At 42.1% G+C, this 18,376-nt stretch overlaps 1 protein-coding gene across 1 annotated transcript in view; it reads right to left on the bottom strand.

Annotated features, from left to right (window-relative positions):
- LOC134356253 (B-cadherin-like) overlaps positions 1-17,609 on the bottom strand; it is a 59,295-nt gene extending 41,686 nt beyond the window's left edge. The window contains exons 1-2 of the mRNA XM_063067056.1: positions 17,163-17,609; positions 16,768-16,867 (exon numbers count right to left, since the gene is read on the bottom strand). Of these exons, the coding sequence (XP_062923126.1) occupies positions 16,768-16,867; positions 17,163-17,213 (151 nt within the window). The 5' untranslated portion in view covers positions 17,214-17,609. The remainder of the gene's footprint in view (positions 1-16,767; positions 16,868-17,162) is intronic.
- Positions 17,610-18,376: the final 767 nt, after the last annotated feature.

Genomic DNA, 18,376 nt, shown 5'->3' with positions numbered 1-18,376 from the left:
CTGGGCTGAGAAATGTCAGATGGTACTTAATCAGGAAGAGTGTAAAATTATCCACTTTGGAAGATTGAACTTGAAGGCAGAGTCCCAGGTTAAAGCAGGATTCTTAGCAGTATTGATGAATAGATGGATCTTGGTGTCCGGATAAGATTTACCAGGATGCTGTCTGGATTAGAGAGCACACCTTATGAGGAAAAGTTGAGTAAGTCGGGGCTTTTCTCTTTGAAGTGAAGGATAATGCGAGGTGAATCGATACAGTGGTACAAGATGATAAGGGGTGCATATAGAGTGGATAGCCGGTGCCTATTTTTCACAGGGTGGCAATGGTTAATATGAGAGGGCATAATTTTAAGGTAATTGGAGGAAAGTACTGTGGAGAAGTGAGAGTCACACACAGAGAGTGGTTTGTGTGAATGTTTTACTATTACCTTTGAAGGCCATAGTATTCAGGAACCTATCAACCTCCACTTTAAATATTCCCAGTGATTTGCCTCACAGCTGCCTGGGCCATTATTTCGACAGATTCACCATCCTATGGCTGCAGAAATTCCTCCTCATCTCTGTTCTAAAGGGACAACCCTCTACGTGAGGCTGTGCGCTCTAGTTCTAGAATTCCCCCACTGCAAGAAACAATCTCTCCAAATCCACTCTATCCAGGCCTTTCAATATTTGGTAGGTTTCAATGAGATCCCCCTCGCTTTCTTCTAAACCCCAGTAAATACAGACCCTGAGCCAGCAAACGCTCCTCATGCATTAACCTTTTCATTCCTGGAATTATTTTTGTGAACCTCCTCAGGGCCTTCCCCAATGCCAGCACATCATTTCCTAGCTAAGGGGCCCAAAACTGCTCACAACACCCCGTGCAATCTGACCAATGCCTTATAAAGCCTCAGCATCACATCCTCGCTCTTATGTCCTAGTCCTCTCGAAATGAATGCTGACCTTGCATTTGCCTTCCTTCCCACCAGCTCATCCTGAAAGTTAACCTTTAGGGAATCAAAGATTCAAAGTACATTTATTATGGAAGTAGGTATGCAGAATGCAACCCTGAGATTCATCTTCTCAAAGACAGCCATGAAACAAAAAAAAGTACCACGGAACCCATTCAAGGAAAGTATTAAATACACGACAAACTTATTAAAAAAATAACAAAACTTGCAAAAGGCAAAAAAATGAGCAAAAGACACACAGAATATTAAACATCAAATGACAGAGTCCTTGAAACTGTGGAGGAATGTTCAGTTTAGTTTAGCGCCATGTTGTTCATTGACTGCTAGCTGCAGAGCCAGTCTAGCACAATCAAAATTGCACAAGATAGCTATTAAAAAAAGAATAACCAAGAACATTGACTGCCAGCTGCAGAACCAGTCTGCCCCAGTAAAAATCACACAAAATAGCAATTTAAAAAAGGAATAACCAGAAACATATAACATGAACTGCAGAGTCCTCTAAAAGGAGTCCAATCCACAAACCATGCCGACTAAGTCGTGCCCAAGACCCAAGACTCCAGTCTCTACCTCCAGCACCAGCGAGTGAGAAGGAGAGTGAGACCAGTCAAACACGGGGGAGAGAGAGAGAGACTGATCAAATGCAGACAGATGGCGCTAAACACCCACTCACCTTCTGCTCTCATCATGGTTGATTTTAATCTTGCCCGACGCTCTAGTCAGCAAGGAATGGAGTCGAGCATGGGTTGTGCCCTGTCTCCAGGCTTCTTGGCCTCCAGGCCACATACTCCACTCCAAACCTCATTAGGCTCAAAAAAAAAATCACAGATCTCAATCACACACAGCTGAGTAGAAGAACCATATTTGAAGAAGTAAAAAAGAAATTGTTTTGTGAACTGTCTGAAGAACGTTGCTGTGAATGCGTTGTTCTCTGGCACCATTTTCAATAGATTCCTCAACATCCAGCACAAGGACTCCAACATTCCTTTGCATCTCTGATTTCTGAATTTTCTCCCTATTTAGAAAACAGTCTATGCCTTTATTCCTTCTGCCAAAGTGCATGACCATGCACTTCCCTACACTATATTCGATCTGCCACTTCTTTGCTCATTCTGTCATTCTTATCTGTCTAAGTCCTTCTGCAAACTCTCTGCTTCCTCAACACTATGTGCCACACCACTGGCCTTTGTATTCTTTGCAAATTTGACCACAAAGCCATCCATTCCGTCATCCAAATCATTGACATATAACATGAAAAGAAGCAGTCACTGACACCTGCAGAACACCACTAGACACTGGCAGCCAAATAGAAAAGGCTGCCTTTATTCCCTACTTTGCCTCCTGAGATTCAGCCAATCTTCTATCCATGCCTATATCTTCACTATCATACCATGGGCTCTCATCTTATTTAGCAGCTGTGTGCAGCACCTTATCAAGGGCCTTCGTAAAATCCAAGAAAAGAACATCCATTTGCTATTTCCTCAAAGAATTATAGCAGGTTTGTCAGGCAAGATTTCTCCTGAAGGAAGCCATGGTGACTTCAGCCTAATTTATCATGCACCTGAAATCCCAAACTTAATTATGGACTCCAACAACTTCCTGACCATTGAAGTCAGGCTAACTGGCCTATAATTTCCTTTCTTTAGCCTCCCTCCCTTTTTAAAGATTGGACTGACATTTGCAATTTATTTTGAAGGGATTGGAGCAAGGATTCATGTGTCTGGTTCCTGCAATGCAGGCTTGTGATACAGGTTGTAACTGAATGGACCAAGACTCTATTCTTTGTAGTTTAAAACAATGAATAGTGGATGACCCATTAATACCTACATAATTCTTAGTGGACTTGACTGGGGGGATAATCCTCCTGAAAAAGGAGTCCAAAACTAGACTCAGAGAAATTTGGCACTAGAGGAATCAGGTGGAGTAGAACAGAAATGTACTCACTGAGAAAGAAAGTGTTTGGAATTTTCCACCTAAGGGGACTGCATTGGTTCATTCATTGATTGACTGTATTTGAGGAACTGAGGCATTAAGGTTAGTACAAGAAAACAATGTTGAAGTAAGAGATCAGCCAGTATCTTTTTCAAAACTGGAGTTTGAATGGCCTCCACCTCTCTTGTATACGCACCATTCTATTTAATGCAGACTGCCCAATGTTGCAGTCACACACAATGTGTGGAACAAAGAGCACCAAGAAGATAATTATGAAAATCATTTGCTCAAGGATTTTCAAATCCTGATGCCAAGTGCAGCAGTATTTGATAATCATCTCTCAATATCAAATATTTGCTTCAACTCTTTCAGCACCCCCTTCCATTCCACACAATGCTTATGCCATTAATGTATCAAGATCAGAACACTGGCATTTCTGTGTGAACCATTCTGAATTAAAACTATTCTAATAAGATGCTTGACACTATCTCACGATCAAGTGCAGAGGCAAAGGTGAGGCACATCAACATTTGAGTTCACAAAGAGAGAGTAACTGAGCCTCATTTCCAAGTTCAGTGCTGCTTTGAACATGGAGCTACCATACAAGTGTGACAGGCTAGAAATTTGACTAAAGCATTACTCATAACACCTTTTCTGAAGTAAACTGTCTGCTTAAAGTTCTGACAGTGCAAGAACCTGCCAGTCTCCAAAATTAGTGAAGTATACAATGTGGTCAAAAGCACGATTTACACCTTGGCAGAAATGTAGAAAGGCCAGCAGGCAGCCATTTGAGAGCAACAACTATCAGAATGGACGCTGCTCATGCTATGGCCACTGGAGGAAGCCGTCGAAAGATCCCTGGTATGACTTGGGATTGTTTTTAAGGTTCAGAAAGCACTCTGGTCACTCTGAAGTTGGACAGCTTCATTTTAAAAACCTTCTATTCATTGGAGTTGAAATGAAAAGAAATTGGGTGCTCTAAAGATTCAACACATACCTTTGATATACCACCACATACCCTTCAAAATCACTTCCTTCCTCAAATTGTCAGAAGCTACACATGAAACAACTGGGTGTTCCCAAGAGCTGTTGGATGTCATCGTTAGTGGCCAGTGACTCCCTGGCTTCAAAAAAAAAATTTCAAGCTCAGGTCGCAATGACATGATTAGAGCCCCCACTCTATTTCAACTCTGTCGCGACCCCTCACCAAAAACATCTCTATTAGGTATGGGAGAGACAGAGGGAAAGTAATGCTGCTTCAGTACTGAACAGATGGAAAGGGACGGGGAGCAAGAGAATTCCCCATGGTAGGACATCCATGCTAGGTATCTCCACCACCACGGGGTGGGGGGGGGGAAGAAGGTGAGAAACGTGTATGTGCAGAGTGCATACATAGCAAGTTGTCACAGGTGTGTATCAGAATCAGGCTTAATGTCTCCAGGATAAGTCATGGAATTTGCTAACTTAGCAGCAGCAGCCCAGTGTGATACGTGATAACAGAGGGAAAAAAAGCTGAATTACGGTAAATAAATATATATTATACAGCAAAAAATATCCAAAAACAGAAATAATAAAAAAGCGAGGTGGTGTTCGTGGGTTCAATATCCATTTAGAAATTGGATGGCAGAGGGGAAGAAACTGTTCCTGAATCACTGAGTGTGTACCTTCAGGATTCTGTACCTACTTCCTGATGGTAGCAATGAGAAGAGGGCATATCCTGGATGATGGGGGGACCTTACTAATGGACGCTGCCTTTCTGAGGCACCGCTCATTGAAGAGGTCTTGGATACTATGGAGGCTAGCACCCAAGACGGAGCTGACTAATTGTATAACTTTCTGTAGCTTCTTTAGATCCTGTGCAATGGACCTCCATACCAGACAGTGATGGAACCAATCAGAATGCTCTCCACGGTACATCTGTAAAAGTTTTCAAGTGCTTTAGGTGACAAACCAAATCTCTTGAAACTCTTGATGAAATATAGCCACTTGCCTTAGTTATAGCTACATTGATATGTTGGGACCAGGTGAGTTACTCAGAGATCTTGATACCCAAGAACCTGAAATTGCTCACTCTCTCCACTTCTAATCCCTCTGCGAAGATTGGTTCGTGTTCCCTTGTCTAACTAAAGTCCACAATCAGCTCTTTGGTCTTACTGATGTTGAGTGAAAGGTTGTATACCAACTAGCTGGTATATCTTCTCCTGTATTTCCTCTTATCTCCAGCTGAGATTCTGTTAACAATGGTTGTATCATCAGTAAATTTATAGATGGCATTTGAGCTATGCCTAGCCACAGGGTCATGGGCAGAGCAGTGGGCTAAGCACACATTCCTGAGGTGCACCAGTGTTGATTGTCAGCGAAGAGGAGATATTATCACCGAAGAGGAGATATTATCACCAATCCACACAGATTGTGATCTTCCAGTTAGGAAGTCAAGGATCCAATTGTAGAGGGAGGTTCAGAGGCCCAGGTTCTGTAGCTTGTCAATCAGGACTGTGGGAATGATGGTGTTAAATGCTGAGCTATAGTCAACAAATAGCATACTGACGTAGATGTTTGTGTTGTCCAGGTCATCTAAGACCATGTGAAGAGCCATTGAAATTGCGTCTGCTGTAGGCAAGTCGTAGTGGGTCTAGGTCCTTGCTGAGGCCATGACTGACCTCTCAAAGCACTTCAGCACTGTAGATGTGAGTGCTACTGGATGATAGTCATTAAGGCAGCTCACATTACTCTTCTTGGACACCAGTATGAATGTTGTCCTTTTGAAGCAGATGGGAGCTTCTGACCATAGCAGTGAGAGTTTGAAATGTCCTTGAATACACCCTCCAGTTGTTTGGCACAGGTTTTCAAAGTCTTACCAGGTACTCCATCGGGGTCTGCCGCTCTGCAAGGGTTCACCCTCCTGAAAGACAGCCTGACATTGGCCTCTGAGACAGACAGCACAGGGTCACCGGGTACAGCAGGGATCTTCACATCTGCAGTTATATTCTCCCTTCCAAAGCAGGCATAAATGGTGTTGAGTTCATCCCTGGAGAAGCATCACTGCCATTCATGGTATTGGGTTTCACTTAATGTCTTGCAAACCCCGGCAGAGCTGACATGCATCCAATGTCGCCTCCAACCTTGCTTGGAATTGTTTTTTGCTCTTGATATAACCCTCTGCAAATCATACCTGGTTTCTTAGTAAAGACCTGAGTCACTAGACTTAAATGCCACAGATGAACCCTCAGTAGACAATGAACTTCCTGGTTCATTTACTGCTTTTAGTTTGGGAATGTACAGCAAGTTTTCATAGGCACACACTCATCCACACAGGTTTCAAAGAAGTCAGTAACAAATGTGGAATACTCAACAGATTTGATGATGAACCCTGAATGCAGAAAAGTAGGGAGTGGTGGCTATTTTTCCATTGGTAAATTGTACTATTTTCTACTCTTAAAATGTGGTGAGGTGTGTCAGCTGGAAAAACTATCACTGTGAATTCAAAGGAATCAACATTCACGATACATACACAATCACAAAATTTTTCTTTAATTTAAAATCTCACCCTTTCCTGGCACAGCCATGAATTTTATTAAACTTCAGAGCAACAGAAAGACAAAGCACTGCAGTTATCTTGCCTCACCCTCTTTACAACTCCCGAAACTGGTTTCTCAGCCTGGGGCTTTCTGTTTACACAGCACTACATTCCAGCCCAGGCACGCCCAGGATTGGAAGTATATGCAGCAAAGGCGTCAAATTTATGAGCTCATCTGCAATCCTCAAAACCAACCAAAGGTCATTCAGCAGGTAACACACAAAATGCTGGAGGAACTCAACAGGTCAGGCAGTACCTATGGAATTGAATGAACAGTCGACATTTCTAGCCCAGACCTTCTGTCAGGTCAGCAAATGAAGGCGTTAAAACACCAGAATAAAAAGTGGGAGGAGGGGAAGGAGGATGGCTAGAAGGTGATAGATGAAACCAGACAGGTAGGAAAGATAAAGGGCTGGAGAGGAAGGAATCTGATAGGAGAGGAGAGTGGGCCATGGGGGGAGGTGTGAAGAAGTAAAAGAACAGAGTGGGGATTAGAAGAAGAGAGGAGGGGGAAGGGAGTTTTTTACCGAAAGGAGAAATTGATAGTCATGCCATCAGGTTGGAGGCTACCTAGACAGAATATAAGGCTTTGCTCCTCCACCCTGAGGGTGGCCTCATCTTGGCACAACAGGAGACTATGGACTGACATGTCAGAATGGGAATGGGAATTACAATTGGAATTAAAATGTTTGGCCACTGGGAAGTTCTGTTTTTGGTGGATAGAGTCATAGAAAGGTACAGCACAGAAACAGGCCTTTTGGCCCATCTAGTCCATGCTGAGCCATTTTTTTACGATGGATCTCACCAATGTAGAAGAGGCCGCACTGAGAGCACCGAACACAATAGACAACCCAGCAGATTTGCAGGTGAAGGGTTGCCTCTCCTGGAAAGATTGTTTGGGGCCCCAAATGGAGGTGTAGGGGCAGGTGTAGCATTTAGGTCACTTACAGGGAGGGAGATTAGTGGGGAGGGATGAATGGACAAAGGAATCACAAATGGAAAGCGGAGGGAGGGGGTGGAAGTGAAGATACGTTTAGTGGTAGGATCCCTTTGGGGATGGCAGTCTATTCCAGTCATTATACGAATGGGGGTTCGGGGAAGGAAGAGGCAATTGGGCAAGAGTTCATGATTTCTGCAATACTTAAATTGTCAGTGTTTTATCCAGAGGGACACAGGAACATTAGTAGCCAAGCAATGTAGACATTGAAAATGCTGTTAGTCAACCTTTACTTCCCAGTCTGTTAACTCACATTTCCTCATAAGTGAAGGCCTAGAATTCGACATGAAGTGGCTCAAAACGCAGAATAATGCAATTTTCTGGGGATTTCTTTTATTGGTTTGACACAAGCAGTTAATATTGCCCCCACCCCCATTTCTCTCTTTTTTGAACTTGTTCCTGTCAAGAGAAATCAACTGTTCTGGCTCTGTAATGCGATAACCTTTATGTCAGCGCAGTCTCTTTGCCTTCAAATTGACATATTTGCATGAATGATGAGTAAATGAGTAATCCACATTGATCTAGAGTCCTGTAGAGACAGGCTCTAAAATGGAACTCCCCGAGATGTGAAGCCAAGTTTACTTTTTCACACAGAAATTTCTTTCTGCTTTTCCCCACACATTTTCACATAGATAAGCAGATGCATTAGTCCAGCACTTCATACTTTTAAAGGTATTAACATTTCCGGAAAAGAGGAGACCAATTATTTTTTAAATAAACAAGATTAAGCGATATCCAAACTATTAAAATAAAACCTCTTCTTCAATTTTTGTCTTTTTCATGACTTGTTAGCTCTGGATTTCCTTAGTTCTACAGAATGGTCAATGGGTTCCATTTAGAAGTACGAGCAGAACAAGCGCTAGACACATTTACTGAAAAAAAAACTCAATCTTTTACTGGGTAGTATTGAATTATCCCGACAGGAATAACATACAGAAGGAGACTTTGTCCTTAGTTTCACTATATTGCATTTGGAGAAACGGAAACTTGGTCATGACGCAATGATAAACTTGGATGGGGTGCACAGGAACTTAAATCCTTCGTACTAATGAGTACAATGATTCAGTGGATCTGGGCAACCAATTGCAAAATCAGATGGGTTGAGAGTGGGAATACAGTCATGGAAATCTGCAGCACAGAAACAGGCCTTTGGCCCATCTACTCCGTGCTGAACCATATAAATTGTCCAGTCCCATCAATCTGCACCAGGACCATAGCCTTCCATATACTTACCCAAACTTCTCTTGAATGTTGAAATTGAAATCAAATCCACCACTTGCGCCGGCACTTGTTCCATAGTCTCACTTCTCTCTGAGTGAAGAAGTTTCCCCTCATGTTCCCCTTAAACATTTCACCTTTCACCATTAACCCATAACCTCCAGTTGTAGTTTCAACCAACTTCAGTGGAAAACGGCTACTTGCATTTATCCTATCTATACTCATAAATGTGTACAGCTCTATGAAATCTCCCCTCAATCTTCTATATTCTATGGAATAAAGTTCTAGCCTATTCAGTCTTTCCTCATAACTCAGGTCCTCCAATCCCAGCAACTTTGTTGCAAATTTTCTCTGTACTCTTCAACTTTATTTATAACTTTCCTGTAGGTAGGCGACCAAAAATGCAACTCAATGTAGTGGGAAACTGTATCCGAGGAGGAAGATTTTAATTACAATAATTATAGTAGAATATAAGTGTGTTGACAATTCTTCATATTAATGAAATATATTAATAAATATGAAAAGCACTGAGTTTTAATTGCATTTAAATATAACCAAAATTTCTTGTTTTAGTGACCAATTATTCAGCAACAAATATTTCACTTAACTTTGCTTGTCTGATGAATAAAGATTTAACTTTTGGGGTTTAATTTTCTGGTTTAACCGAAATGTCGAAACGATCGCAGTAGCCAAATGTTTTAGAACATAGAACATAGAAAACCTACAGCACAATACAGGCCCTTCGGCCCACAAAGTTATGCTGAACATGTCCCTACCTTAGAAATTACTAGGCTTACCTATAGCCCTCTATTTTACTAAGCTCCATGTACCTATCTAAATATCTCTTAAAAGACCCTATCATTTCCGCCTCCACCACTGTTGCCGGCAGCCCATTCCACGCATTCACCACTCTCTGAGTAAAAAACTTACCCCTGACATCTCCTCTGTACCTACTCCCCAGCACTTTAAACTTGTGTCCTCTTGTGGCAACCATTTCAGTCCTGGGAAAAAGCCTCTGACTACCCACACGATCTAAGCCTCTCATCATCTTATACACTTCTATCAGGTCACCTCTCATCCTTTGTCACCCCAAGGAGAAAAGACTGAGTTCATTCAACCTGTTTTCATAACGCCTGCTCCCAAAACCAGGCAACATCCTTGTAACTCTGCTCTGCACCCTTTCTATGGCTTCCACATCCTTCCTGTAGTGAGGCGACCAGAACTGAGCACAGTACTCCAAGTGGGGTCTGACCAGGGCCTTATATAGCTCTCGGCTCCTAAATTCAATTCCACGATTGACGAAGTACACCTTCTTAACCACAGAGTCAACCTGCGCAGTGGCTTTGAGCGTCCTATGGACTCAGACCCCAAGATCCCTCTGATCCTCCACACTGCCAAGAGTCCTACCATTAATACCATATTCTTTTTTTACTTCTACTTAGACATAAGGAGCTGTAGAACAATGTAATTAAAACAATGAGTGTACTCCCTTTCTTCTAATTTACTTGAAATACTTACAGCAAAATAACAATTATAATGGTGGTTTGGTACTGAGAGTGTAGCTGTCTTATGTCTCAGAGATTATTGGATTTTGACCTGTAGTACTATCTTTGTGGAGTTTGTATGCTATACCCACGTGCTGTAATTTCCTCCCATGTGTCAAAGATGGGTTTAACAGGGTACAGCCAATAACCCCCTAGTGTAATCGGCTGATAGATAATTAGGAGGGGGAGGGAACTGGCTGTTCAATGTGCAAGTGAGAGTTTGCATGGAAGTAATAGGATTAATCTGAAAGTAGGCATGGACTTGAAGGGTTAAGTGGCCTATACTATGGGAAATACACAAAATCAAACCCAAGCAAATACTGCACTTTGAGAAACACAAACATCAATAAAACTGTTTCTATAATCTAAAGTGGGTGCAAGTTCATGGCATGCAGTTAATTAGGCTGGAGGAATAGAAGCTCATCCATAGCCACGAAGTGATACTTGATTGCAGGATACATTGTCCACTTGCTTAACAATTATGCAATGCATTAGTGGAAGCATTGTACTGCCCTTGACAATGAAAAGTGTGTAAACTCATTCGGGGGAAAATAAACCAACCCATTTCTCGTAAATGAAATAATTCACAGTCGTACAACATGGAACCTGGGGGTTAGTGCAATGAAGCCCTTCAGTTATATGGTTCAAATATTCTTCAAAGGAGATTTTTCTGAAGAGGTCTATCTTTTCAAGTCATATAGATTAGTCATGTTCAAACAGCACCTTGGGTTTATTCTGATTTGGCGGGGTTCAGCCTGGGATTCTGCAGGGTTCTACAACTGGCTTCATGCCTCAGATATAGGGGTGGAAACTAGCTGGGCTCCCCACTTCTGATCTCTATACACCTATTGGAAAAGAATGGCTGAACTTAGTCATAGGAAAATACTTGATTTCCGACGGTGGGTAACCAGCCAATAATGAGGCTGCCATCCAATTCCTAAACAGACATTGAAGCTTTGGACGCTACCTCACTTTTTAAATATATCATAAATACATAAATATTACTGTTTTTGCACATATTTTAACTCTATTCAATATACGTAACTTGATTTACTTGTTTATTTATTACGTTTTATTTTATTTATTTTTTTTCTCTCTCTGCTAGATTACGTATTGCATTGAACTGCTGCTGCTAAGTTAACAAATTTCACATCACATGCCGGTGATAGTAAACCTGATTCTGATTCTGAGGTGTGAAGAACTTTCACTTGGGCAGCAAAATAAATAAAGCACAATTCCAATCAGAAAGAAAGGAAAGCGGACAGGTGAGTACAAAGAAGTAATGTGAAAGATTTATCTCAAAAGAGAACTTTCTAATTTAGGGTTAACAATATTACTGAGTGTCAACAGTATACAACTTTCTCTCTTCCAGTGGCACTAACCACATTCCAGGAATAAGGAGAGGTCAGTCCAGCTGTTTTCTTCTTTAATTCTGATTCAGACACCAGCAGTTTAGGCATGGCCAGTTACTGGCAGTATTCCGTATTCTATGCAAAAGGACATGATGCTTGGAACAGACACAGGGCCAAGGCAACTGCCATACTACCTGGACTCAGAACACTTTGACTCCTCACAAAGGTTGTCTAAAATTTATTGTAAATAAGTGTTTTTTTTAAATCATGGCCACTTGGTAAGGCAAGGCCACCTTCTCATCTGTTTTCAAAGTAAGTGTTGCTTGCTAACTAGTAAACATAACACTTTATGTGGTTTCCTGGAATTATTGATTTTTAAATTACTCCAACCAATTCACCAGCATCCCAGATCTAATCTCAAGCCAGTAAGTGTGACCATTGTAGACAAGAATATAAGTACAATTTAGCCATTCTTTAGTGAATTGTAAGATAATTTAAACAAAATACAGGGTGCCCTATTCCCCTGAAGTAGAGAGGCTCCTTTCTTGGGTTAAAACATGATGTTTTGCTCTAGATAGGAAGAGGAGAGAGCCTGGTGTATTGTGTTGGTGGGTGGGGGTTGTTAAGGTGGGTAGAAATATAGGAACTAGAGAATGGAAGGGATGTTCTACTCCATTCCATTAAAGGTCTATTACCAAAAGCAACAAGCCATAAACAAAAGAACTCTAATTTCCATGGTCTGGAAAAAAACAGCTTACTTTAGAAGGCATTAGCTTCAACAGATAAGCAATTACTTTGCATTCCGAGGAGGAAGCACACGGCAGCAAAACTTGCCCCAGGTAACTCATGGAGTGAGCGCAGTTTGGTGCTTAAAATTAAAAGTTTACTGAAATATTTTTTCCTGGACATGAGTCCTTTAAATAGACAATCCAATCACAATCCAAAATAAAATGGAGACACCGTCCAAATAAAACAAAACACTCAACGACACACATCAAAGTTGCTGGTGAACGCAGCAGGCCAGGCAGCATCTCTAAGAAGAGGTACAGTCGACGTTTCGGGCCGAGACCCTTCGTCTCGGCCCAAAACGTCGACTGTACCTCTTCCTAGAGATGCTGCCTGGCCTGCTGCGTTCACCAGCAACTTTGATGTGTGTTGCTTAAATTTACAGCATCTGCAGAATTCCTCGTGTTTACACTTTTAAAAACACTCCGCATTGGTTCAACTTGAAATTCCAGCTAACAAGGGACTGAAGAATGACAATAAACTATCTTGAATCTTGAACTGGTTTGCTTTGTGTTGGAAAACTGTGGGATGCAATTAAACCAAAAAAAGTGTGAGAATATTTTTGACAAATAAACAATGGGAATTATTCTTTTTTCCCCATAAGTTTAAAGTACTCCTGGTGGGAACAGCCTATAGGTTGTCAAGTGAATTTAAACAGATTATTTTGAAGTTATGGTTGATCTTTATTCAATTAGAACTGGGCCAGTTAAGTAATTTGCAAATAATTATTCCAAAAATCTACAAGCAGATTTGGCAATTAATACAAGGTAAAATAATATTCACATTTGCTAAGAGTTGACTTGTTAAACCAAAATCACCGCTGCTCATTAAAAGATTGAGTGCTGTAAAACACATTTCATTTCATTCCATATATACCTTTAACTGTTTGAGTAGAGTATTTGAAATGCAAATTGAGACAGTGCATCATTTTACATCCTAGAATAAATTATACTTAAAAGTGAACTTTGTTTTTAAACACCCCTCCCTGATGAATAAACAAATTCTCAAATTAAAATATGCTAATAACATTTTAGTGAGTCAGGCAGCATCTATGGAAAGTGAAAAAGAGTTAATATTTCAAATCAAAAACCATCATCAGAAGTACAATAATCAGGTCTTTTTAAATTGCAAACCTTACTTCTGATGAAGTGCTTATAACCTGCTTCCCTTTCCACAGATACAAGGAATTTCCAGTATTTTCTATTTTTATTTCAGATTTCTATCATCTGCAGTTTTTAAAATATTTAATATCTCAAATCAGCTCAACTTAAGAGAGTTCAGCCAATAAGTACAAACATGATAAAGAAACAAATCCTATCCACCATTCCATGTAAGTCAAGGTATTTTATAATTTACATTTCCCATTCTGTTCCTTATTTCTTTATCTCTTGGTTCTCCATTCAAAATTAACTTTAAGTATTGGCAGCAGCCCAGGCAGAAACCAACCCTGGAATTAACTTTCAGTCATATCTTGCTCTTTTTCACTGTTCTGAAGCTTTTCTTCATTCTTCAAACAAAAACAACTTTGTTCTATCAACCTTCCAATATTTCCCTACATACATTGATCAAAATCAAAGTTTCTATTATACCAAGTTCCCCTTGTCCTCACCTACCACCACACTAGCCTCCGGATCCAACACATTATCCTCCGCAATTTCCGCCACCTTCAACAGGACCCCACCAGTAAGCACATCTTTCCCTCTCCACCCCTCTCCGCCTTCCGCAGGGATTGGTCCCTCCACAACTCTATGGTCCACACATCCCTCCCCACAGATTATCCCTGTAAGCGCAAGTGCTACACCTGTCCCTACACCTCCTCTCTTGCCCCCATTCAGGGCCCCAAACAGTACTTCCAAGTGTGGCAACACTTCACTTGTGAGTCTGTTGGGGTCATCTATTGCATCCGGTGCTCCCGGTGTGGCCTCCTCTACATCGGTGAAACCCGACGCAGATTGGGGGACCGCTTCGTTGAGCATCTCCACTCCGTCTGCCAAAACAGACAGGATCTCCCAGTAGCCACCCACTTCAACTCTGCTTCCCACTCCCATTCAGATATGTCCATACATGGTCTCCTCTACTGCCATGATGAGGCTAAACTCAGGTTGGAGGAGCAACATCTCATATACCGTCTAGGTAGTCTCCAGCCCCTTGGTATGAACATAGAATTCTCCAACTTCCGGTAATTCCCTCTCCCTCCCCTTTCCCAATGTCACTCCGCCCCCTCCCCCAGCTGCCTATCACCTCCCTCTTGGTTCCGCCTCCTTCTACTACCCATTGTGTTTTCCCCTTTTCTTTCTTCACCTTTCCTGCCTATCACCTCCCTGCCTCCCTTCCCCACCTCTTTATCTTTCCCCTTACTGGTTCTTCACCTGGAACCTACCAGCCTTCTCCTTCCCACCCTCCCTCCACCTTCTTTATAGGGCCTCTGCCCCTTTCCCCAACAGTCCTGACGAAGGGTTCCGGTCCGAAACGTCAACCGATCTTTTCCACGGATGCTGCCCGACCTGCTGAGTTCCTCTGTGTTGTGAGTGTTGCTTTGACCCCAGCATCTGCAGATTATTTTCTGTTATACCAAGTTACACATACAATGTGACAATTCAGTCAGTCTACATTGCACCCAATTCTCCAAAAGTGTTTAAGGTTTCATTTAGGCTAAATTAATGATTTTGTATTTTGCAGTTTCTACTCCTAGCAAGTCATCTTCTCAGGTCTTCAAAGTGAGGTGTGGTTTTACAAAATACTGAGTACTCAAAGGCACTGTGATTCGGTTCAAATAGATGCGAATGAGTTCACAGCAAAACTTTTAGAATTGGGGGAAGGGCTCTTTCATTCTTTTAATCAAGAGAATTACAAAATATAATGGGCTAAGAATAGAGACAAAATGTAAAATAAGTCCCAATCCAAACTTCTATGGTTGTAGATTGTATTACGTAATGGTGGCTGAACTGCTACCCAAGGTTTAGAGAAAAGAACGCCTTATCAGTGCCATCATTAATAGACAAGTATCGGTCATAACAATGACGCATCAGTTTTGTTCAAGGCATTCACGGATATTGACTTCATGGGGTGATTCAAAAGAAAGGAGGATGCTAAGAAGTTTCAATATTCGGTGCTAAATTTCAATAAATGAACACAAGAATGAATCACCAATTGACCAATTGTCCCAATAAAATCAGTCCACTGCTGAGAATCAAACAACTGTTACATCTGGCCCGTCTCTAGAAAGTCAGTACCCATCAGTCTACTGCTATAAGGATTTTTTCTGTTGTTTTTTACGTTACTCTTACAAATTCCACTCAAAGTGGAAGTATGAATATAATGACAAATAGGTTGAGCTGGGGTGGTGGAGGAAAGCGATCAGCCGTAGTTTCTGGATATTATTGAATTTTCTTTGCTCACAAGAAATAAAACCTTGACAATGAAACACTTCATTGATCCCTTTGTAATATCATTCAGGATAACGTACAGTGGGTCTTTCAAACAAACCTATGTAGACTCAGGAAACTTCAGTGACACCCTACTGCTGAGGGAACTGCTGCAAGGTGGAACTATACCGAAAATCCATGCATTTGTAACTATGCAAAGTGAAACTACAATCTGGACTGTTGCTGCATTACATGAATTTCGTGACTGATGTAGCATCATTTTAACCAATACAAAGTTGTCGGCAATGCCACCAATAAAAACTATACAACCTCCTCTGAAGGTTTCAGACACTTGACAAACCAAGTCACAACAACGGGATTATTTCCTCAAGGATTGCTCAAGCGACACAAATCCAACTCATGGAAAGCTATGTATTTCAGTAGAAAACATCCCTTATATAAAATAACTTTCCAACAAAATGAAAGAACATATCGAAAGAGTTTTCCCAAAGTAGGTGGAGTCTGTTTTTGAAATTGGAATGGCATCCATTTTGTATCAACTTGTATAATAGAGAACGGCATACCTGAACCTGTTCTGGAATAAAACAAAAAACTGACTAACAGGATACCAAACTATTCACAGTTCTTAATTAATCTGGAGCAGGTGTTTTGAATTTGGTCACAAGATACACAGTATAATTCGCAGATATCCTGAATTTCCTGTGGAACGTAACCGAGAAAGACATATACACCAGCAGAAACGTAAGTGCTGTTTCCGCCCACAGCGTAGAGAAGGAACGGTGATCGCCAAACTTTCACTATGCAATTCTATGACTTACGCATTGAGAAGGAAACGACTTGTACCGCTCCGATATCAGGGTCCGGCCCCCACCCCCCCTTTTGCAGTTCATATCCACTCCCCGGATACTTTGCATCCTTTCCCGCCTGATCTGTCTCTGTGAATTGCAGCCTGAGCCTTAAAACTCGCTCTGCCTTTCCCATACACCCGACGTTATTCCCCGATGAGACCCGGGTGTTTTCCTCGTTCTCACCTCTGCCAAGTACTTGACCCACCGCCAGAGACTCCACCTCGAAAACGTAGGAGTCTTTATCGAACCCCTCGCATCGCTGTGATCCTTCGCCACTGCAAACCTGTCGGACAGAGTCGTTTCATGTTAGATAACGTGAAGCAACCGCTCGCCGCCTGCACAGCCGATCCCCGAGGTCTGTCTAACCCGCCCGGATTAGCCCCCACTCGAAAATCTCGGTTTTAATTAGATTAAAAAGATGGGTGAATATATTGTGACGGGAAACCAGAAACCGGTGTTGGGGCAAGAGTGACCCACCCACACCTGGCGATCCGAGCGAAAAACAATCACACATGAAAGAGCTCACGGCAGCATCTCAGATGAGTTGGAGACGATCAGTGTTGGGGACTGCGGCTCACCTGCAGCAGGAGGGCGAGGATTCCCAGGCAAGAGAAGGTGACACTACTCATCGGAGCCAGAGTGACTGTCCACGGATCCGTGTTGTGCCCGATCTCTGTTTTATTTGTGGGTTTCTCTCAGCTTTCGCTGCGCTGTGTCCTCTCCCCGCTGCTGCTTAACACAGACTTCCTCTTCTGATAAACATTCGGTAATTCTTCAACTTTAGGAGGCGTTTCCCTCTGTCCAGGTGCTTTTCTGTCCGCCGATTATTGGCTGCTGTCCGGATGTTTGCCTCCAATTTTGGGCAGACGATTACCTGGCGACAGGTGAGGGAACTGCCAGTGCCGCCCTATCCAGTAAAGCCCCCACCTCCGGCTTCCCTAACGCTGACGCGAACCGCAGGCTCTACTGGAAGAACTCTGGATAACGGGGATCTCTCTCCAACCACGGAGCGCGAGAAAATCTCACTGTAACTTCTGGAATCGATAGAACAGATCGCAAGAGGAAACACTGGATCGTGTCTGGGCGGGGCCCGGTTAAAGTCACTCGAAAAATTATTGGTGTTAACGTGAAGAGATCAAATTTCCACCAATAACGACACAACGACTGTAAGGTCATAAATGATCGTAATCAGTTTACAGTTTCAATCTGCCGAATCCATACGGACTGCATTGGCGTAAGGCGATTTTTCTTTACAGTGTCGAGACCAACACATCCCCACCATTACTGAAGCGGCAGCGTTCAGCATTCAGCATTCAAACTGTGTCTTTGCGTCTTCACTCAGCTTCAGAACCTTTGCTGGCAGATGCCTTATTCCTTCTGTTTGAATCCAAATGGCTACAAACTGGTGATTGTTTCCCATTTTTCACCAGGCTGAGTGTAGAATTTAATCTTTTCTATCCCATGCTTATCATTGGTAGCCGTGTATTTATAAAAATTCCCGCTTTTGCCCCGATCTGCCACGCATCATCTTTTCAAAAGTCTAACGTGTCAGAAAGTTCCTGCTGGCATTTCTGACTTCCAATTCTACCTTCCCCAGAAGGTTAGAAACCATGGATTTGTGATCTATAAACAATTCATTGAACAAATAGTTTCAGTTTCGCTCAGGACATATTTATTCAGATCCCTCCTTAATGATTTTAAGGTGACTGGCCATATTAATCATTCTTCTTCAGCAATCCTCGACATTCAAGGATGACTCATTCCCACAACAGTTCATGAGGATCGGAGTGTG

Source organism: Mobula hypostoma, chromosome 14 (assembly GCF_963921235.1).
Source record: "Mobula hypostoma chromosome 14, sMobHyp1.1, whole genome shotgun sequence".
NCBI classification, from domain to species: Eukaryota; Metazoa; Chordata; class Chondrichthyes; order Myliobatiformes; family Myliobatidae; genus Mobula; species Mobula hypostoma.
Note: the sequence above shows the minus strand (reverse complement) of the source record. Positions and strands in the feature narration are given on the sequence as shown.